Below are 23,709 nucleotides of genomic sequence, written 5' to 3'. Positions count from 1 at the left end.
ATTCATAAAATAGCCATTTTCCCAGGCAGGCGGGCGCAGCGCCGCTGACAGCGCCGCGCTCGCAGGTCCTGCCCGCAGCCCCGCAGCCCGCTCCGCTCCGGCCCCTCGCCCGCCCCGCGTCCGGGACTAACCCGCCCATGGAGACATGGTCCTAGCCGAATTATTTAAAGTAAGTGCGAGATCGGTGCTTTGCGAGCGATTGGTAAAATGTTTTAAGTAGGAAAAGCCAAGCCTGCTCCCCGAGGGAAAATCCTGCGCTCGTTCTGGATGTGTTCGGCTGCTCCTTACAGATCACTGATCAGGAGCATATTTCTGGCTATGACTTCTCTCACAGTGATTAGCTATAATTATGTACAGTGGAGAGCTGCCTGGTGCTTCCCAGCCTGGAGGAGACTTGGCATTCTTGAGAAATATCCTGTTTCTCGCAGAATTTCCATTTGTGTCCCTGCGTCTCTGATTTAAACCTCTTTTCTGCCTTCTCCCATCAACATCTGCATTTGCTGTACATATATGGCAGGCAGGTTTCAGCACACTTGGGTCGGGTTTGTTTGCAGGCTTTTACAGCAGAATAAGTGGCTTTTTTCCTGCTGATGGGATGTCTTCTCCTTCATCCCTTCTTCCTCCTCCAAAAAGGAGCATTAATATATGGCAACCTGGGCTGACAAGTCAGAATTGGGTCTTTCTTGCATTGGAATGGGTTTTCCGCATTTCCTCTCTTTACCAAACCCCTGTCTTGTGAGTGTCAAGTAGTTTTTAGCTGTCTCCATAATAGGACACTTCAGAAATCAGCCACTCGTGTGTCAGACCTTTCCTGCATGACCTTTGCTCTCCAGCATTTTATTTCATACAAGTCTTTTTTTCATTCTTTTGGCCTCAGTGCCTTATTCCATCCCTGTTCTTCCCTGCCTTGCTGTACACTTGTTTTAAATCTGGATGGATGCTGTATTTTAAAGGCTAGATGAGTAATAAAAATGTGTACCTGGAATAACTTCATCAATATATGAATTATTTTATATATGGAGGAAAAAACCTGTGCTGGCTGCTCTTTTCTGCCAACTGCGTAGCAAAGATAAGCCAGGATTTTATTTTCTGGTACCAGTCCTGGCGTCACAGGAGAAAGACAAGCCTAGAGACGACATGTTCTGAAAATTCATTATCAGGAGGGGAATGGAAAAAGCAGAAAGGGGCACAGAAAAGGCACAAAGGTCTTAGAGGAGAGCAGGGCTGGGAATGCAGACCTTGGAAATGGCAGTGCAAAGGAATATCACGGGGGAAAGGGCTTCCCTCTTTTACCCCCAGCAACCAAGGGTCTCATTTCCTCATTTAAAGCTTTTCTAGCCCCAAGTTTTTCTTTAAAGGGTGAAGGAGAGAATGAAAGGGACAAGGAAAAGCATCCCTGCATTATCCAGGGTGGAAAAGGCACGTTCTAGATTCTTTAAAACTTCTCCAGCTGCTGCCTTTCCTCCATGCCATGCCAAGGGGACAGGATGGCAAGAAATTGCTGTTTAATTAGGGGAAGAGAAACGCAGCTTTCCCAATATTCAAGCTTCCCCTCTCTGCCTTTATTTTGGGTTGAAGAATAAAGCTCCAATTTGTGCACGGAATCACAATGATCCCGATGACTGGCTTCCCCCTTGTCCATATAAAAATGAATGATAGCAGGAGGAGGGGTTGTTCCCAGTTATTGGAACCCCACTGGGGATGTCTCGTTGATAAATGTGCCCTTTTCCATGGGCTGCTGTGCTTTCCCTTGCTGGAAGGGACTCTATATTGGGATTATAAAATTAAAAGGACCATTTCTGAATGCTGCAGTCCTTTTGAAATTCTCTATGAGGTATGTGCAGGGGAGAAAATATTTGTTCTCCTCCTGAGACAGCAAAACAAAAGCTGTTTCCTGGAATCATGACTAATTCCCAAATCGTACTGGGAAATGCAACATCTCAAAAAGCAATTCCTACCCCCAAAAAAAGAATTCTGTTCTCAGACTTTAGTGAAATAAAATTCACATCCCTTACAACACTTCAGCCATAATTAATAACCAGTTCTGACCGTTTTCAAAAAATTAAATGTGAAAGAAAAAAATTAATTCATTATATTGCTATACAAGTTTCCAACTTTGGCCCAGTAGTAAAAGCTGTGTTTTTATAGGCAAACAGTTGCACAAGTGTTTTTTTATCCTTTTCGAATGCAGTACAATGTATTCCCTCAAGAAAATCTACAATCCTTCTAATAAGGTTATCATTTTGCACCATTAGTTTAATAGATCATATCCGAGCTCGGTTTTCTGTCCTTAAAATAAATGTTTTCATCCAGTAAAAGGCTTTAACTGAGAAATCCAAGTCCCCAGAGATCTGAATGCTAGTGGGCCAAAATGTGCTTTATTCACTCGCACCATAGGAACAGACTTTAGCTGGACAGAGACAGCTCCTTGGAAGTCTCCAGGTCTCATTTCCCAGCTCCTGAATTTCCACGCTCTGGCAAGAATTTAGTGTCTCGTTTTAAAAATGGCAGGTTTCCCTAATCAGCTTTCTAAATTTTTTTTCCTGCCTTATTACTTGTAGAGAAGATTCTAGCTGGCCTTAGCTAGATAAGGCTGCTAAGGAGGGGAACAAAAAGAATGAATGTCAATATTTTGTCAATATTAATACAGACTTCAGGGGGGGAAAGCTTTTTTTTTCCTTTTTTTTTTTGAAGCATTTACAGCTTGACTCAAAATCCAGACAGCTGAACTCAGTCTTAATGAACTCCAACCTTATGAATTATTCTTAATCCCACATTAAAAACATGTGCTTGCTGCAAGGTCTCCTTTAACCACCTCTGAGTGTAGTCTTCCTCATTAAAAGCTTTAATTGAGCCCTTTGGCTTGCACCAGGAGCAGTGTCACTGCTGGAAGGCCTGGACAGGAGGATGTCCTTAATCCCTAACAAAGGCAGGGGCAGAATTTGTTCCCTTGTCCCCAGCTCCTCTGCTGGGCCTTGGGGAGCAAATCCTTTATTGATCACTTGGGTGGGAGCAAGCCCTGTCCTGTCCCCTCAGCACCCTGTCCTGTCCCCCAGCACCCTGTCCTGTCCCTGAGCACCCTGCCCTGCCCAATGCTCAGCTGCAGCTCTGCCCAACACTTTTAGGGGAGCTTTTTACCCCAACCCAGAGCACACAGAGTGCTCGTGCCAGATCAGATCTGAGCTGTTCTTGCACAGGCCCTGAAATGTGTCTGCCCACCCCTGGCACGATACTGCTTCCAAGTGTATTGCTTTCCATCATGATAATTTCCTGAATTAAGACCAAATATTCTATGCTTTTCTTGTTTTCTTCCTCTTGCACTGTATTTTCAGAAGTTCCTGTGTCCCATACAGCAAAGAAAACAAACCAATTTCTGCAGTGCATTTACTGCAGCTCTTGCTGCCTCTGTGTCAGTGAGTGACTGTCACAACTCTTCCAGAAACTAATTCAACTTTTGCATTGATAATGGAGCCAGGAATGGTTTGGGCTGGAAGGGACCTCAAAGCCCATCCAGTGCCACCCCTGCCATGGCAGGGACACCTCCCACTGTCCCAGGGTGCTCCAGCCCTGTCCAGCCTGGCCTTGGGCACTGCCAGGGATCCAGGGGCAGCCACAGCTGCTCTGGGCACCCTGTGCCAGGGCCTGCCCACCCTGCCAGGGAAGAATTCCTTCCTAAAATTTAATCTAATCCAGGCCTAGTATCAGTAACCAAGAGAAGGTGTGATCCCTCTGGAGGTGCCAAGATTCAGAATTGTGTGGTTTGACCCAAAGCAGATCCCAAAGGTGCAGCTCAGCTCTTACCCTGTCCTGGTGCAGGGCTCAGCCTTTCATCCATCCTTGGCAATTTCTCCATCCCTTCTTCACAAAAGCTTGTCATGCGTCAATAGTTGGAGAATTCTTGGAAACCTGTGATTGAAAATTCCTGTTGGAGCATCAAATTTGCTTTTTTCTGTTTCCAGTGGGACCTGATGACCCCATAGGTCTTTTCCAACCTGAACAATTCTATTATAAGAAGGTGGTTTTTTGTGCACCAGTGCTCTCCATACACCCAGCACCACTATAACTATTTTAATTTATAATATATATCCTGGTCCTAGAGGTGGCCACCAGCCCCTGGCATGGGCAGCACAGCACCAGTGGCAGGTTCAGCAGTCCCTGATGTTCCAGGGCACAGTCCAGGCTCCAGAAAGGAGCCACCAGTGGTGTCACAGCACATGGGGAGAACAACCCAGTGCCAGCAGCCCCAGGAGGAGCCTTGGTTTGCTGAGGCAAACAGCTCTGCCTGCCTCTGGTGCTGTCAGACACAGCAGAAGGGACAGGCTGCTCATGAGGTGTAATTAAGGTGTAATTAATCAGAGAGAGATAAGTGGCCCCTGATCTGGTGCACGCAGCTGGCAAAGGACAGAAGGGGTTTGGTGTCTGCATCGCTTCCCTGCCCACGCCGGGGTCTCTCAGCAAACACACCCCAAGCAGCACATTCAGGGATTTTTGGGTTTCTGTGACATTTGAGATTCCCTTTAGGCATTTCCATGGCAGCCTCTCGTGTCCAAAAAGGGTTGGGCAAAACCGTGGGACCTTGTACCTGGTGCTGGCTGCAGAGGAGGAGCTCAGGGAAGCTCTTCCCATTTTCCTGCTGACTGCACTGGGGATGTGGCAGTCCCAGCTTGTCCAGGATTGCTTCCACATGGGATCCTCCTCCGGACTTAAGTCCCTTATTCTCGTTATTCTTTTATTACCACAAACATCTAGAATATTGTTAAACATGTGAGAAAGAGCTTATTAAAATCATTAACCAATGGGTGACTCAGAGAGTTATGGACATTGTATATTTCTGCACTCACTGCATTTTTAAGTCAAGGTCCATTTTGGTTTTCAGTTACTGGAAGATTTGTTGTCCAACTCCACTCCGAAAATAAAGATATTAGAACCTCATTATCTCAAAACTTCTGTTCTGAAGACATTAATGAGAATGAGTTTTCCTGAGGGTTTATGTGACTTTCTCATGGAATTGCCCACAAGGATGTAGCTTTCTCTAAAATTATGTAGGCAAATCCAAAATCCTATTAAAACATAAAGTGGCTTTTGTTTTAATTTCATCTGATTTCAAAATCCTGTAAAACTTTTGAGTCTGAAATAATGCCAAAACACTTTACAATAACAGTTGGTTTCCTACAGCTTTAGGACTTGCAATTACCCAGTACAACAGTAATTTTAAATTGGCCATATCTTGATGAAGAGATGGAACAAACACTGCAACACGTGTATGAACTTGACTTTTGAGTCCAATTTTACTCCCTTGGAAGGAAGTATATTTTGACTTGAAAATTGTATGTGGTGAGTGACTCTACAGTCATGGGGGAAGAGAAATTTGTCTCTACATGGGAGTTTGCTGCCTTGAAAAGGACTTCATTGTTTGCCTCTAAAGAATGAAAAATTCCCTATGTAAAAACAGTCATGAATTTTTCTTCCTGTTGCCCACTTTAAGAAAATTATCTGTACAGTTGCAGCCAGTGAATTTGTGCCTGTGTTAATGCTGTAATACATCTGTAATTACCTCTGATCAAAAATGAATTAATTTTGTGTGCTCTATGGCTTTTTTTCCTCAATTGAAATGCAATTTACAGTCAGGATTAGTGCAGTGGACAACAAAGATCCCTAAGGTTACACCCCTCAGCTCTTGTCTTTTCTCAAGGTCTCAAGTTCTGCCAGGTTACCCCAAACATTCATTTTGATTTGGGATCTGGCTGGGATAAGCTTTATAAATTCAGTTTATAAGATGCCAGTGTTGCTGCTGAGGGCAATGTTACCCTTGTGAGCAAACACCCCACGTGTGTGGTGGGTTTTGGGGATGAGGTGAAGGGAATTCTGCCCTGCCCCTGGGTACACATCAGCCAGAAAAGGTCAAGTTGTGATGTCTGGAGGATGATCCAGGGGAGTCACAGGGCCCCAGCAGGTACCAGGCAGGCACAGCTCAGCCTGTGACACTCCCCAGGAGCAGCCTGCCTTTGATTTCCTTCTGCCCCAGCACAAACCCTTACCCTGAGGGTGGACTGGATTCCTCTCTGCCAGGACAGGAGGAGCTCTGTGTGCCCAGGGCCCTTCCCTGGAGCTCCCCTGTCCTGGGACACAGACACGGAGCACAGGCAGCAGAGAGAGAGGGGCTCACAGCACACAGACAAACACTGGGGCAGCCACACCACGAAATATTGCCATGGCTGGCACCTGGGCAGGTCCCAGGGGACAGGAGCATCCTGGCAGGGGCCAGCACCAGCTCACTCTGAGTTCAGCCCTCGAGGTGCTCGACCTGGATCTGTCACCAGAGATCTCCCTGCACTGCTGGAACTTCTGGTGACAAGGCCAGCAGCAGCAATGTGGTCATGGTCCTTGGAAAATTCCATAAATATCAGAAACATTTGTCTGTTCAGAGTGGCATGAAAGGGGAGAGCAGTTAACTCTGGAACGCCTCTGCTCAGGAGAGGGAGGGCAGGGCAGAAAGGGAAGGACCACGTGTCCAAGCACCAAAACCTGTCAGGGTGCACATCCTTGGGGGTTTAAAGGCAATCCTGAGCCAGAGAGACACTGTGACCAGAGCAGGGGTCTGGGAGCTGGGAGAGCTGGGTCTTATTTGGCTGTTTTCCCTCCACAGCTTTTTTCCAAGTAGGTCCTGTGCCCAGATATCTGCAGGGTCTTTGAGTTCAATAGTTTGTCTATTAAAAAGACAATTTGAAACTGTATTACAGCAAAAACAGAGGATGAAAAGCTTCTATCATTAACTCCCTGATGTGTGGTGTTTAGTCCAGGGTCCCTCTCCTTTCTGTGGTAATTAACTGAAATCTTGATTAGCATTATCTCAGATAAGCCATCTTTAACATCTGCCTGCCCGAGGCCCCGTCTGTGCACGGGGGTGTTTGAGGAGCTCTAATCCTTCCCCAAATTAATCTGGTGACACCATTTCTGTGTGATGGCATCATTGGCCCTGGGCCGTGGCAGACTGGGCCCCTGCAGAGTTAATGCAAAGCCTGGGTGCCATCTCCAGGGGCCCCAGGGTGCCACCAGTGATGCAGAGCACCCTCCACGTGCCACCCTGGGGACAGGCGGCAGCAGCTCACTGCCCTGAGCAGCTCTGCTCTGCTCCACACACGTGCTGGCACACAGGGCACCTCAAAATAAATGGTTCTCTGTGGATCCAGTGGAAATCTGGCCAGTGGAGCAGTTGGTAACAAGTGGGAGTGAGCAGAGAGCCCTGGAGAGGCCACGAAGGCAGCGCTGGCGGGAGGAGCAGAAGGCTGGAGCACCCTGCAGCGCTGCCACCATTTCCTCCAGCTACCTTCCCTCTAAGATCAGCTCTGCTGCACTTACTCTTGGCAACCAAAACAGCTGCATCTCTCTCCTTAAAAAAAACAACAAACCCAAAAAAACCCTGTGGAATCAAAGTCTCCTTGCAAATGTAACACGCAGCCGATACAGAACTGATGATTTTGCTAAACTCTGACTTGCAGCAAATACTTTTTATATCATGACACTGGATTCTGATGCACAAAAGAAAATCAAGTTCTTTTCCCTCTGCACGCCCCATAGTTGTCAGAATCATTGCTTCTCTTTGTTTTTTACATACAGTAACTAGGAGGAGATGCTTTATAAACTCTCTTGTTCCTCCAGTCAGGATGTCAATGAGCTATGAATAATGAAATTAAAAAAAAAAAAGTCCAAATGAATGGCTATGACCCAGCAGAGAATTTTAACCGGGGAAGAGAAGCAGCATAAGGGCTGCATGACAATAATCATCATTACTGCTAATGGAGCATTTCTTCCTGCTGGTGTGGCGCAGGGGACAAAGGGGCCGGATGCGGCGCCGGACCCGGCATGTGCCGTCCTGCCCACGCGCTGCGGCCTCGCCCGCCTCCCACTGATCCCGGGAACTGGCACCTCTCCAGCCCCCAGTGCCAAGCGATCCATCAAAGCACAGAGTCACACACATACGAGTGGACTCTGGTGGCATTTTTCAGGCGGGTAAAAACGGGCTTCCCTTTCTTCTTCCAAGAACGCGGAATCAGTTCTTGCTCCGGTTTTTGAGGTGTCCTGTTCATTTTAGGGGAGATGGGCTCTTGCAGAAGTGCACACACATTTTCACACACACACTTCTCATGCATTTTTTGGTTGTAGCTGGATGCAGTTTTTTTTCCCTTTTCCCACTGTAATATTAAAGTCCCAGAATCACAGAATCATTTAGGTTGGAAAAGACCTTTCGGATCATCAAGCCCAGCTGTTAAACCACTGCTGCCAAGTCCAAATCTTTCAGGCTGTTGGAGAAGGTTAATTTGTTTGTTGAACATAAACAACTGGCAATGCCTTAAGCTGTTCACTACTTCCTTTTTCTTGATACCAGCAGCTTTTCCCCTCCTGCAACCAAAGCTTTACTCACCCCTTCTTTCAACTGATCTCCAGCATTATATTATTTATGAATAAAGGTCACCCCGTGAGGAAATGGCACATCTACTAGAAAACAATGTGCACTTTCTAAATTTGAACCGAGTCGTTTCCGTTCTTTGATTTAAGTTTAGTTACTTCCTGTGGTTTCTTGTCCTACGCCACTGCTGAATCCTTGGATTGACTCCAGGATAAATTGCACTCTTCCAATGAAATTAGAAACTGCGGCAGTGACGGCTCAGCCAGAGCGGCTGGTAAACAGCACTTCACTAAACACCAGTGCCCTCAGTGGCTGCACGACTCCCATTACCTGTGCGAGGGGATGCATCCAGCCTGAGCCATGCGGGTGCTCTCCCGGGAGCTGCACCCGTGGCTCCCACCCTGGTTTGCCACCAGACAAGGTGCTGAGCAAGCACTTCCACCTCCCGTGGGAGGGGTGAAGGAGCCTTTGGAACCAGCGGCTCCTGATGGAGAGGGGACACTTCCTCCCCACAATCGAGCCATGCTCCCTCAGGCAGAGCCTTGGTTAGCAGGGTGGGGTGCTCAGCCTCACACTCAGAAGCAGAGCACTTTGTACCAGGCCAGTGCTTCCCCGAGCCACAGTCCTGCACCAGGCTTTTTAGGGATCAGAGTCAATGGGGGAAAACCTCTAAAGTTTAGAGAAGTCATTCCAGGAAGTTTGCTGACAAAACCACATCTGAATATACACCAGTATCCCCAAGATGTGCTTTCCCTCAGTAAAAACATGAGTGAGCACTACAGGAGCCTGCAGTGACCGCAGCCCTCCCAGGGCTGGAAGAGTTCTAGATGGCCAAGGTCAGGGAGAGGGACACGGTAGCAAAGGGGGAGTGAGGCACTTTGTGCCTGGGTGCTCTGCCTCCCTTGGACACAGGTTTGCCTTCCAAGACCTTCAGCATGACAACAGCCTCAGCAAGGAGCCCTTTTGGGCTGCGATTGCAGGACACTGCAATAACTCTCTCTCTTTCCCCCACCCTTTCTCTTTCTCCTCCCCTTCCCCCAGGACACTTAAGCACAGGTTTTTCCCCAGCAGCCAGACCGATTTCCCAATGGAGCCCCGGATCCCTCACAACATCACCGTTGTCCCCAACCCCGCGATGGTGCAGCCCTTGCTGGACAGCCGGGTCCCCTACGGGCGGCTGCAGCACCCGCTGACCATCCTGCCCATCGACCAGATGAAGACCACGCACGTGGAGAACGACTACACCGACAACCCCGGCGCCTCCCAGCCGCCGGCCCAGAAGCGCCCGCGAGCCCCCCACGAACTGGGCCTGAGCAGCCAGCACCCACAGCGCTGCGAGCAGGACGTCACCCACCCCTGGATCTCCTTCAGCGGGCGCCCCAGCTCCATCAGCAGCAGCAGCAGCACGTCCTCAGACCAAAGGCTCCTGGACCACATGGCCCCGGTGCCCGTGGCAGAGCAGTCGTCGCCCCGCGCCGTCCGCATCCAGCCCAAGGCCATCAACTGCAAACCCCTGGAGCTGAAGGGCCCCGTGTCCCAGGAGCTGGACAAGCACTTCCTGCTGTGCGAGGCCTGCGGGAAGTGCAAGTGCAAGGAGTGCGCCCTGCCCCGGACTCTGCCGTCGTGCTGGGTGTGCAACCAGGAGTGTCTGTGCTCGGCGCAGAACCTGGTCAACTACTCCACCTGCATGTGCCTGGTCAAGGGCGTCTTCTACCACTGCACCAACGAGGACGACGAGGGCACGTGCGCCGACCACCCCTGCTCCTGCTCCCACTCCAACTGCTGCGCCCGCTGGTCCTTCATGGGCGCCCTGTCCCTGGTGCTGCCCTGCCTGCTCTGCTACCTGCCCGCCACCGGCTGCGTCAAGCTGTCCCAGCGGTGCTACGACCACGTCAGCCGGCCCGGGTGCAGGTGCAAAAACACAAACAGTGTCATTTGCAAGGCGCTGCCTGAGAGCAAAGGGGCAGAAAAGCCCTTTTAATAGCTTGGGAGGACGGAGCTGGGAGGATGCTCTGCGGAGCAGGGTGGTGTTGGCTCATTTTGATAACCTGTGTTCTGAGGAGAGCGTTAGCCTCTTGCCTTTGGAGAAAGCAGAAGCAACTATTTCCACAAACTGAAGCACTTTGGGTTATTCAGGGTTTTTGGAACCGGTCGCAGTTTAAATAGATGGGGCCAAAGGAGGAATGGTAATAATGCAGAGTGAAAGCTGCAAACCCATGTACATCATGAAGTACAGCTGCTGAAAAACTCCCAGCCTGGAGGATGGCTGCTCACCAGGCCTGCACACCACAGGAACCATTAACTGCTCGCTTGGCAGGCACCGCCTCACAACCAGTCCCCATTCCCAGCTGCAAAAAGCTGCTTTGAATTTGAATTCAGGGCAGGCTACTTGTTTCCTGTCTCCTTCCAAACCCCAGCTCGCTCCCAGCAGCCTGTTGAAGGTGATGGGGGAACTCCTCCACCCTCCTTCTCTCCTAGACACCACTCCAAGGGCTGGTTGCACACAAAGTATGTGTTTCTCAAAAGCTTTCCGAGTCCCTCAAAGATTTTTGGACCAGAAGCGAAGCTACATTTCATTTGTTGAAGGGTCTTTTGCCCTTTGGGCGCATCCCACCCGGCCCCACTGGTTTGGACCCTCTTCCCAAAGCAAGCTGGTAGCAGGGCTGCTCCTCCCGGGAGGAACCGCAGCAGGATGCGCTCAGGCAGTTCCATCAACACCGGCTCCTCCTGCCTGGAAGCTGAACCGTGGCGTCAGGTTTCGCTCCATGGAACAGGAGTTTTCCATCCCCAGAACAGCCCCTCTCTCCCGAGGACGGGGCCGACCCCGACTCCCGGCCCGCTCCCGCTGCCGGAGCCAAGGGATGTAACTCAAGCCGCGAAAGACGGGCGGGGTTTGTTTCTCTAAACCTCTTGAGCTCTGGTAAGAAGTCACACAAACCTAAGTGTACGATGCACATAGATGTATTTTTCTAGGGATCTCAACCCAGTACCTCCCCTCCTGGAACAAGCTCTTCTTTGCTCATTCAATATTAAGATTTGTTTTTGTCGTGGGGGTGAACGGCATTTGCTTGAAGTACAGCGCATCCCCCCACCCCTATTGCTGCTGTTTGACTTTTGCCTCTTCTGTACAAAAGTGTCTTTTTAAATGTAAAGAATGCTTTTAGTGTTTATTTTAGTGTTAACACACACTAGGGAAAGCCAGGGGCAGGAAGAGAGCGTAGTTAACGAATGGACCCGTGGTTTTCAGCACGCAAATATTGCTCTGTCCGTGCACTCATCCTAGGGCTGGTTCCACCTTCCCCAAGGATGCTGCAACCCCTCTGTCTCGACAACTACAAGGTGCTAAACAAGAATCTTGGTCCAAACATGCAACACTCTAATGAGTAGGTAGGTACTTGTTGCATGCAGAAAACTGACCTAGTCTCTCTTGGTGTTTTTAATTAGAGGAGATTTCCTCAGCAAGTGCACAGCAGTGACAGTGAAATGTCATCCCTAATTAGATAAGCAATAGGCAGAGCTCATGTAGCATTTCCAGGAATCCCACGGGTAGGGGCTGGCAGGGGCGTCCTGATGGGACTCTGGTGTGTTTGGTTTTCAGAATTCAGCTCAGCTGGATGGCTTGGGGTTTATCTCAATTGAATTCTAGATATTCATTGAATGGGGGAGTTGAAAAAAAACAAAACAAAACAAAACCATCAAGCTTTTCTATTTATGACATTTGCTAGCTCCTACATGCTGAATCATAGAAAAAAGGATGCAATGTCTGTTACCAGATACCAGTTCCTATAGGGTAGCCTCTTGTTAACTGTATGTGGGCACCAGGAAGCAGGTGGGGATCCAGAGCTGTATTTATTATCTTGCACAAATTGGAGGGGAAAAGGTAAAAGGAAAACCAACCCCAAACCAGCTGAACTGTTGGTTGAATGTATAAGATACTGTATTTAATAAGAGAAATAATTTTCCTAAGATACAAGCAAGCTAGAAAAGGCAGCAGGAGAGGTATTTAGCTGCTGCCCTCCTCTGTGGGGACCACACATGTCCAAGTGGCCTCCACCCACGGCTGCTTTGCCTTTTTGACCCTCTGTCCCTGGCTGTTCCCGGGGAATCTGTGCTGAAAATCCGCACTGGCAGAGCCCATGGCTTGGCTGCACGGTCCCCGTGAGCAAAGGCACTGCTGGAGTGGTGGCCACCGTGCCAATCTACACTCATGTACATACTCCCAGCAACCCCAGCCGGGTTTCCTCCCATTGTACATAGCTGTAAACTATTTCTCTGTTGGTTTGTTTTGATATCTAAGCCCTGTAAGCCGACGATGCCGTGCTGGAGCCCGCCAAGCGTTGTGGACGTGTTAGAGCAGTGGTCAGTGTAGCAGAGTGACCCTCCCTCCCCCCCAGCTCCCAGCACGGCGCTGGGCTCTGCCCCAGCAGCTCCCAGCCCAGGGCCTGGCAGGAAGGTGCTGAGCCCTGTCTGGAGCTGGGAAAGGGCCAGGCTTGGCCCGAGCCAGGGCTCTGCCAGAGGGAACAGCTCCCGTCAGTAACGTCGGTATTCCCGCTCTTCCCCACCCCAACAATTCCATCCCCCGTTCCCTTTGAAGGTACTCGGGTCTGCTGCCACCCCAGAGATGTGCCAGGGGTGTGTCCCTATGTCACAGCCCCACAGCTCTGCCCTCCTGCCACGCTCAGGTCCCCCTGCTAACGAAGGGACAGCTGCTAACAAGCACCAACCTCCCCAGCCCTGGCACTGGGGTGGGACACCCTGGAGGCAGGAGGGCAGGGCTGGTGCCCCTGGACAGGTGCCATGCTCTGGAGGAGGATGGCAGGGCACTGCATTGCTGATTGCTGCAGCAGCTTCATGCCAGGGTTTGCCCCTGCCCTCACACAGCAGCCCAGACAGCAAAGAGGGGGCACCTGAGGGTGCTGGCAGTGCCCCACCACACTCCCAGCGGGAGCAGAGCTGCCCCAAAAGGCAAACACACCCTCACCACAGCCCTGTGCCCTTGCCTACAGGGTGCCAGGAGCAGATCCCACATTTGGTGCTCCCTGGGCACCGGCTTTGCCACCCTGATGAGCCCTTGCCCCTCCCAGCACTGGGTATTCCCTTCCCCTCCCATGCTCAGACACTCTGAGAAACATTTCCCCCTCTCCTCTTACCACCCCTTCACATGTACACCCTGAAAAGTTACCACAGAAGGTTTTTTTCTTTGTATAGAATATTTATTTTGAAGCTCTATTTTAATAGTATTTATTTTAGAAAGTCTACTATTGTAAGAGTTCTTCTGTTTGTGAAGAAAAACAAGTACTGATGAATGTACTGATCTAGAAATTATATATATATATATAAATATATATTGTTAAATACATAAATGGCTGTTGTGGTTCTTTTAAAAAAAAATCCCAAGAATAGTTATAGCAATTATTCTAAAAATACAAGAGAGAGTAGCACAGAATTTGATGCTCTCCAGCCCTGCCAAGGAGCTCAGGGTGATGCTGGGGTTGCTCTGCCCCACAGCCTGGCTCATCAGGGGCTCATTAATTAATTGTCCCTCAAATCACCCGCAGTGAGAGAGCCAGCACCTCAGTGGGGAGGAGTACCCAGCTCTGTGAGCTTGCAGGAGCAATCCTCTCCCTTCCTGCACCTCTAACAAATGCCAGCCTGGAAGTCGGGCTGCTCCTTCCAGGGACTCAGCCCTCAGTGTGACAAGGGGTGACACCAAAGAGAACCAGCCACAAAGTCAGCAGCCCCAGCACACAGGGGCTGTGCCAACCCCATCCCACAGAGCCCCCCTCAGCACCTCAGACCCCTCCCAGCTCTGCTGCTTCTCCCTCCCAGGAGCAGAGCTGTGCTGCCCACACCAAACAGCCCCACTGGGGCCGAGGGTGGGCACAGAGCCCTGGCCAGCCCACCCCAAGGTCCCCCCAGACAAGGGGGCAGCCAGAATTCCCTCACCTCCATGGGAAAGGGCAAGGAGCTGTCAAGAACCAACTCCTCAGACCCTACTCAGCCCCTGAGCCACATCCTGGGGCTCCCACCCACCACCCTTCCTGCCCCCAGCTCCTCATGTGTCACCAGCATCACACTGGACTGCTAAAAATACAGGATCCGGGTTATTTTTCACCATTCCTGTTATTTATTTGCACACACTGTGGAGCTGTGACTCACTGGAAAGCTGTGCCATGTTTTGTGTCATCACAGAGGTAACCCAAGTGTGTTACCTGGCCTGAAATAATATTATTGAAACAATAATGTTGAATTAGTCAATGGATCAGATAAAGAGACAATAACTACACTGTGCAGATCATGACACCTGATGCCAAAAAATTTACAATAAGGAAAAGATACTGAATTTGTTATGCTGGGGGTGGTTTTTCTTTTTTTTTTTAACAAACAGGCTGAGCCAGGATGTATAAATTTAAATCAAAGTTTGGCAACACCAACTGATGTCTTGCACATAAAGCTTTAAAAATACCAACACGACGCTCATGTCTCTCTGCTGGAAGCCAACCAGAGCACTCTGCTTGATTTGAGCAGTAGATGTTAAAGCAATATTTTTAAAATCTATCAGAATTAACAGCGCCTTTTTTTAATCCTTTTTTATATCATTTTCAGTTATTGACTCTCAAAGGAAACCAACTCCACAAGCACAAGATACAGAGTGTGAAAATATTCCCACTGCAGCACATTTCCCCCGGGCTGCTCACAGGGCTCCACAGCAGCAGCACCAGGGACGAGGTTTGGCCTCTCTGTGAGTGGCAGACAAATGGCCAGGACAGACAAATTGCCCTTGCCCTTTGTTTTACCTCCTCCCCACAATAACCTCCCTGGGAGCCCTGAATCCCTGCTGAGCGCAGTAAAACCTCGGAGGGGTTCCCACACAGGACACGCTCCCCTCTCAGGGGGAGCAGGAAACGGCTCCAGAGGTCAAGGCAAAGCCTTCCAGAGGGTCTCAGCCCTGCTCTGCACCCCCCAGCCTGGACAGACCCCAGGGTCCCAGCTGGACACCAGTATGGAGGGACAAGAGGGGGGAAGAGGCTTCTCAGAGGTTTCTGACCGTGGCCAGGCCACCAGAGCCCGTCACAGCCCACCCTGGACAGCCAGCTAGGACACAACAAGGCTGCTGCTGCTGCAGAAAGGCAAAGCAGAAAACAACCAGCAAGCTGAGAAACATCAGCCAAAGGTGTGACTGGGGGAGATAGTCAAAAGATGTTTATAAAACTGTATATTTTTTAAAGAAAAGCCAAATCACAAACCTCTGTCTCCCTGTGTAGACAGCTGCATTTATTTCTGCTGGGCTCAGCAGCCCCACTGCAGCAGCCTGGGCTGGATGAGGGCTCAGGACCAGAGTCCAACCCCACCACAGATTGTTAAACCCAGGAGAGAGCCAAGAACCAGCCAGGATTTCAGGTTTTTGGGGTTTCTGATCACTCTGCCTTGAGGCTCTTGCCACACCAGCCTCCACCAGCAGCGAGGGACTGGGCAGGGCAGGGCAGGCGGCCCCTCAGCACCTCCTGCTCCCCTCCCAGGCCAGCTGGGTTCTGCAAACCCAAGCAAGGCTTGTGCTCCCAAGCACAAAGGCACCGGAATTTCTCCATAAAAAGCCTAAAATATTTACTCTTCAGTACTCCTGAAGAGAGGGAAGACTGAACCACGTACTTCCCATTAGCACCACACCACTGCAGCCTCCATTGACATTTCCTGCCCTTACAACAGGGAATAAATAGAAGTTTCTGCATGAAGAACCTCCTATGAATAAATCATCCAGCCCCGTTGTGCTCAGAGCCAGGTATGTTTGTGATTATGATGCCATTATGCAAGTGGGTGTTCCCCATCAGAAACACGATACCCTCAGAGCACAGAACTGGGACGTTCTGCACCACCTCCCTCTGCTCCAGGTGAGGCACTGCAGCCTCCAGCCACGGGTGGAGCAGCAAAATCCTCCACCAGAAACGTCCTGCTCTGAGCTGGCAAGGAAATGGCTCATGTGGTCCCTTCAGGGAAGTCACCGTGTCCCAAGAGATGCTAAAGAATGAATGAATTAATTAAAACTATCCTCGTTGTGATGGTATTTAATTGCTTTTCATGGAGAGGGTGAGCCACTAGCACAGATCCTCCACTTCCAACACTACAGAGTCCATGGTCTAACACGTCTAGAGTCCCACCAAAGCCAATTTTTTATCATCTTTCCTGTCTGAGGATGAGGAGCTACAGTTCTGTTTTCCTCAGCAGCAGCCCCGTCCCACGGCTGCACTACGACAAACAGCGCCAAGGCTGGCACAAACCAGCTCTCCTGATACTCCTGTAAATTATCCTTAGGAATACAACAACTGATTTCTTTCTTTGTCTATCTACTGCCAAGAAACCTCCAGCTGTACTGGGGGCTAGGACTAGATGGTCTTTAAAGTCCTTTCCACCCCAAACCATTCTGGTTGATTCTGTGATTTCACAGTGACTGAAGCACAGGACTGGTGCACAACCAGAGGGACTGGATTAGTGTGAGCTACGGACAGGACAAATCCCAGCTCCCTGAGGAGCCTCCCTGCCTGCAGCTCCCTCTCCACAGGGGCAAGGAAGCAGCTCCCACCTGCTCTCAGCAGGGGACAGTTCTGGGCACACAGCTTTGGACTGAGCGGGAAGGTGGGAGTGTAAAATCAGACCTCAGAGGACTCACTGAAGTGTGGAGTTTAAAAAAGTGGCTTGGAAGGACCCCATGGTGATGGGAATGACCCCGTGGTGCTGGGAAGCAATGGGGTTTCCTGCTGGTCCCAAAGGCAGGAGCAGAAAATGGGGTTTAGGGCTCCAGGGAGGCAACAATACATCCCAACGATCCCTCCTTTGCAGGGTGAGCCTGGCTGAACGCTGTAAACTGCAAAGGAAACCCAGAATGACAAACAATTGTAGGAACCTGAAAACCCCAGTTCCTCTGGATTTCATGGGAAGTGCGATTTTCAGTCCCCTGACCTGTCTGTCTGAGGGGAAGTGGGCAATAAATAGCAGCCGGGTTGTTATCAAGAGGATGTGAGCTATTTATAAAAAATTCTTGGGCTTTTTGAACTCTGTTTAAAGAGGCAATATCCTTGGCTTGGGTAATTGGGGGACTAAAATGCTGAAGCAAACACGATTACTCAGCCACCTTGGGAAAGTTTAGTGCTTACTTGTGTTCCTGAATTTTTGAGCATATTTAGAGAGCTGCACTGGTATCGTCCCCAGAGCCAGAGAGGAGCAGGAAGAGGGCTTGGAGATCCCTGTGCAGGGCTGCTCCTGGCACATCCCACCACCACTGCTCAACAATCCCAACAGCTGATGGTTACATGGCTTAGCCAAACTGGAAGTCCAGGCTGGACAAGCCTTGGAGCGACCTGGGCCAGTGGAAGGTGTCCTTGCCATGGCAGGGGTGTTGGAAAGGGATGATCTTGAAGGACCCTTCCAACCCAAACCATTCCATGATTAATTAAAAATTAATGAATAACCCTTACATGAATGAACAGCCTTGTCTGAAGGGGTTTCTGTGTGCCTTATAACACACTGGCTTCCCAGCAGGATTTAACCATCTCCAGCTCTGAGGCAGTGGGTGCCAGCTCGTGCCCTCTGCAACAGGGGAGGTTTTGGTGGGATGGAAAGGGGAAAACAAAGGAGGGATGAAGCAAACGTCCACACAAAGCACTTAAAGATCTCCTTGCTCAAGGAAACTCATCCCAGCCCTGTGACAAAGGATTGCTTCTAACTAAATCAGAAAAAAACTGCAGGAACAACCAGCCCACAGAGATGCACCCAGCCATGGCAGGGAGCACCGGGAGCCAGGGTGGGGCACAGCCACCCCCAGAAGGGCAGGTCACCACCCAGGCCACCCTGGCCACGGCAGCCTGACCCTCCCAGTGCCACACGAGTGACAGGTTTAGGGTCATTGGACTGGGGAGCTTTGAGCACAGCCCTCGGAGCTGCTGCCATGCAGGAGGTCCTGACCCCTTCCTTGCAGAGCAGCAGCTGCACACGCCAGGGAAGGGTCCCTCCCGCCCAGCCTCGCTGTCCCAGGCTCCTCATGTCAGGATGTGGCACCAAACAGAACCCTCAAGGGTTTCCACTGGCTGCTCTCTTATTTTTGTGAGCCCAGCCATCAGGCAGACAACATTGCTCCTGTGTGGGAACCACACACAAAGTGTCCTGACAAAATGATGGCATCGTCTAAAATACACAAACACGCTCAAAAGAAGGAAAACCATGAAATTAAGGATAACAAACAACAAAGAGAAGCTCATACACAGAATCTGTTAGTGTTTATGAGTCACTCAGGCCTTCCTGTCTCCTCTTATAAATTGTGGGAATGCGCTGTGGTCCATCCTCTCCTTGAAAACCACCGAGGTGCTATTTTCCTCAGGGCCCAGAGCCGGGGGCGGGGAGAGACACTGCACAAATGAAAGATTTTTTTTTTTTCCTTTTTCCTTCTTATTTTTTTTCTTCAAAGTAGGAAACCAAATCTGAGGAGCAAACGCCGTGGGATGGGTAAACAGAGGCGAGTGCAGAAGCCTTGGGGATGAGATCATCGAGTGCCTTGGCCCGGCGCTGTTTTCAGACAGCAAAGGGCTTAACAATGGAATGGATGGGAAATGCCAGGAGAAGTTAAAGAGCTTTGGACACGAGGTCTGTGTAAAAGCTCATCCTTTATTATTAACAAACAACTTCTCCCCATCTTTCTTCTTCTCGCTCTTCAGCAAATGAGGATTTTCTCTCTTAAATCTAATTAATTTTCATCTTAGTTCATCACTCAGCATGTTTGGGTGTTCTGCTGCACCCAAAGCTGCCCCACCACAGCAGGGCCCTGGGACAGCACTGCACCACACCCCCATGACACCACCATCATTCACTGGAAGGTGGCCATGGCAGAGGGGGGCACTGGATGAGCTCTAAGGTCCCCCCCAACCCAACCAATCCCGTTCTGTGATAACCCTGAGCTGTGACCACTCATCCAGCCAGCAGCCACCAGCCCCTGAGCCTCAGATTTCCACAAAACCCAGTGGAAAACCCCTGGTGTGGGATGTGTTGGTGTCCCAAAGCCCCTCTCACACGCAGCAGCTGCTCATCCCCACGGCAGAGCCTCTGGCCAGGGCTGAGGAGGCAGCGCTGACACGGACCATGAATAAAACAATAGGTACCACTCATCACCCCAGGGCTTCCTCACACCGGGCCCAACTTCCCTGGAAAACAAAGAACAATTCCCTGCATCGTGCACTGATGGGCCTTGGGCTTGGTCCCCAGTATAAACACACACTCACATAATTCCTTCTTTTACATTTTTGCCTGATGACTTGCATGACAAGCCTAATAAAAGCCGAGACAAATAACCCAAAACACACAAAAATGTGATACTGTTTCCCATTAACATCCACAGAACTTCAGTGACTGCAGAAAGAAACTGCATTAAAACATCAGGAAAAAAAAAACCAGAAAATCAACTACATATGGAAAAAAATATATGTAAGAGGGGAATATATATATATATATATGGGGAGGATAGTGGGGCACTGGCCAGGACTGCTTCATGTGGGCATCCCCGTGAGCAGCTGCCAGCGGCTGCAGCTTCAGCACATCCAGAATCCTTCCCTGCCTTTGACACCACCACAGCAGGACCCTGGAAACGAACCGGGTCCCACCATGGGGCTCAGGACATCCCTCCCCATGCTGGGTGTCCATAAAGCACCGGGCAGCGAGGGCAGCATGCTGAGATGGGCGCTGGCCCCACAGCCCTGCACACCCCTCTGCACCCTGTGGCTCATCCCCTCCTGCCCCGCGGAGGTCACTGCTGGGAGCATCACCAGCACCAGGGAGCTCCCGCAGCACCGAGCCCGGCCTGGGGCCAGCCCTGGCTGAAAAAGAGCCCCTGTGCCCTGAGGGAGGGCAGAGTGGAAACCACCTGGGCTCAGCAGTGCCCAGAGGGAGTTCTGGAGAGGTTTTCCCTGGCAGCAGCCGATGGGGCTCTCTCTTCCTGCCCCCAGGGATGGCACATCCCAGTCATGTCCTGCCTCCTGGAGAACGGGCTCTCCCCTCCAGCTGCACGGTTGTGCCGGCCAAAAACACAAGGAAAACCCAAAAACTACCAAAACCCACCAAAAACCATCTCTGCTGTGACAGGAACACGAACAGCACATGCTTTAAACCAAAAGCACTCTCCTCTCCTCTCCATACACTGATGATCTGCCTGTGGGTCTTGAAAGCATTATGGTCATCAAATGACCCCAGTGGCTGTGAGAAACAGGCATCAAAACTTAAAATTACGATCTACACATGAACAGCTTTGTCTAGAAATGGGAGCAACTCCTCCAGAAGCTGATAGTGCACTGAAAACAACCAATTGTGCCAAGCAGCTGCAAGAAAGAAATACCAGCAGCAATGGAAAAAGGTTTCCGTGTATTTTCCTGGGCTGCCTGCCAGGGCAGAGCCCAGGGGAGGCACAGGGAGCCCCCGGGCCTGCAGTGGCCAGGGGTGGGTGCTGGAGGATGATCCTGCTGCAGGAGCAGCTGCGGGACACCGTGAGTGGGAACCGGCCCCGCTCCGCCAGGCACAGCCCAGGAGCTCGTCCTGAAACCACTTCCTCCACCTCCCAACAATGCACAGAGGAATTTCCACAAATCCCAAGGCTGTCCCGACTTCCATTTCTAAACTTGGAAAAAGAAATACCAGGACATTCCTTTGTTGTTCCAGCTCACTCGCTGTTTGATCTGGGGTTTTTGCTCCAGCTGAGCCAATTAAAGAATCCCAATTTCCCCTAGGAAAAAAAAAAGCACAAACCAGTAACAAACAATGTGTTTGCTTCTTTGATTTTTAACTAATTCTTTTCAAGTTGAACCGAAATCTGCAACCTCATTTGGGTCCATGTGGTTTGATGCTTAAATAGCATTTTGGCCAGAGAGACGAGTATGATAGAGACATTTCCAACTGCATTCCTGGAAGGAAACCCTCCACTGCTGCATTTCTTGAATGTGGCTATTTGGGGTCACATCAGCAGCTTGAAATATGAACACCCCCAGCCCAAACCCCCAGCCAGCACCCACCAGAGTCTGACAGTGCCTACCTGGGCAGAAACTCCGCGGGAACACTTCTGTTCTTATTTCCTATGCATTTAATCTACTTTTCTACATTTATAGGAAATTCTATCTCTTTTTTTTTATTTTATTCACTTTTATTTGCAGTGAATTTGCCCTTTCCATGTGCAGTGTCACCCTATCCTGATCCCTGCTGCCTCAGTCCTCCTGTCCTCTTTTCCCCCTGAGAATGTCAAGGGAGTTTCAGCAGCACCAAGAGTCAGATCCAGGTGCCAAAGGTAAGCAGGGATGAACACCTCAAGTGTTCAAAAACCACGAGGATGTGGCACTTGGGGACACGGTCAGTGGTGGCCTTGGCAGTGCTGGGGCAATGGTTGGACTCGATGACCTCAGAGGTTTCCAGCCCGAGTGATTCCATGGCTTTGTCCTGACTCACAGAGTGCGATTGCTAATCCCAAATCCTGGCACCAAAACTCATCCCACAGCCACCAAACCATGACCAAACTGCAAAGCAGTGGGGCAGCTTCGGCCTCAAGAGCAAGGGAGCATCTCCTCTTCTGCCAGGAAGAACGAGACACAGGCCTTGAGGAGGAAGGAGCCCGTTCCTGTCATTCAGCTGTTAATTAATGACACGTGTAACGAGGGAGGCCGGGATAGGAAACTCAGGAGCTGGGGGGACAGATGCAGGGAGGGGCAGGGACTCCATCCCCTCACAGAGCTGGTGGCTGCACACAATGGCCATGGCCCAGACCCCTCTGTGAGCCCAGAACAGCAGGGCTGAACCCCCAAGAGCAGACCCAGAATGGACACAGGCCGTGGTGTCCCCAGCAGCCCACAAAGGAGATGCTGCAGTGCAGCATCAAAGTGATGCTGGGCATCATTAGGGAAATTTCCTTCTCATGCTACAACAGAAGCAGAGCTCAGACCCCTTTTGCTCTTTTTTTTTTTTTTTTTTTTGGTAGTATCTTATCATCCAAGAGCTCATTAGCCAGGAATTCCTCATGCTGTTTATTTTCCATTTGTCCATATGTTCCCCACAAGCTCAGCCTCGTCTCTGTTTTAAGTTTATACTTAGCAGCAGTAATTGGAAAGGATGAACAAAGGCACGAAGGAAGGCAACACACACACAAACAAACTGCCCAGATGTTTTGGATTCCTGCATTTCCCCAAGAAGCAGGATCCTTAATGTTTTGATCATGTCATCACAGCACAGAGCTGCAGTCCAGAGCACAACTGGCTCCTCTCTCCTGACTCTTGGCCACAGAGACAGGAATTCAAGCCACCACAAGCGACCCAAATCTGCTCATCCCACAAGCGAAAGTGAAAACCTGGGATGAGCCTGGCCAGCACCAATGCCTGCAGTGGGCTTGTCCCAGGATGGATTTGGCTTCAGGCTTTGAAACGGGGCCAAGCCAAATTCCTCAATTCACACCACCTGCTCCTAATGTGGACCAAGAGCTCACCTGCCTCCCCAAGCATTACTTGAGCTGTTTGTTATTTCAGTTGTGCTTTTTTTCCCTTAAGTTTTATGCCAGCTAGAAATCAATTTACACTTAACAAAAAGATATCAGTTTTAATAATGACAGTAGAAAGGGAAATGGTCTTGGGCTGAGAAGAAGGCAGATTTAGATTAGGTATTAGGAAGGAATCCTTCCCTGTGAGGGTGGGCAGGCCCTGGCACAGGGTGCCCAGAGCAGCTGTGGCTGCCCCTGGATCCCTGGCAGTGCCCAAGGCCAGGCTGGACAGGGTTTGGAGCAACCTGGGGCAGTGGGAGGTGTCCCTGCCATGGCAGGGGTGGAATGGGGTGAGTTTTAAGGTCCCTTCCTACCCAAATCAGGCTGGGATTCTACAAAACATGGCTTTGCACTCGTTAAATTAAAGTGGTCTATGCTTGCTTGCAAACACGCCCTTGGTTTTCAACACAGCTATTGCAAAACTCTTGGGACAACACTGAGATACTGCACAGAAAGGAAAGAATTAAAATAAGAAATCCCAGCAGTTGTGCAGAGTCCAAGGAGCCATGGACAGTCTTGAGGTTCCCATTCTCCATCTTCCCTCCCATGCAGAACAAGGAGTGAGAACAGGGCAGAAGATTAATGAGAGGAAAAACTGTGACCACAGCAAATAGAGTGACTCATGCCCGCTTCATGGTCTTCATTTCTAATCTAGAATAGTAATTTACTGCAGGACCAGATTAAATATATTCCTCCTCCTGCTGAGCCTGTGGCCATGGGGATGCAGCAGCCCACACTGGGAGCACTGGCCACTGCC

At 50.2% G+C, this 23,709-nt stretch overlaps 1 protein-coding gene across 1 annotated transcript; it reads left to right on the top strand.

The window, feature by feature from the left end:
- The first annotated feature begins 33 nt into the window (after positions 1–33).
- Positions 34–13,703, top strand: SPRY4 (sprouty RTK signaling antagonist 4). The gene is made up of 2 exons (XM_063413465.1): positions 34–169; positions 9,449–13,703. The coding sequence occupies exon 2, from the start codon at positions 9,495–9,497 to the stop codon at positions 10,386–10,388; it is 894 nt and encodes a 297-aa protein (XP_063269535.1). The 5' UTR covers positions 34–169; positions 9,449–9,494; the 3' UTR covers positions 10,389–13,703.
- The last annotated feature ends 10,006 nt before the right edge of the window (positions 13,704–23,709 follow it).

The sequence above is a fragment of the Prinia subflava genome, chromosome 16 (assembly GCF_021018805.1).
Source record: "Prinia subflava isolate CZ2003 ecotype Zambia chromosome 16, Cam_Psub_1.2, whole genome shotgun sequence".
NCBI classification, from domain to species: Eukaryota; Metazoa; Chordata; class Aves; order Passeriformes; family Cisticolidae; genus Prinia; species Prinia subflava.
This window is presented reverse-complemented; position numbering and strand designations above follow the sequence as displayed.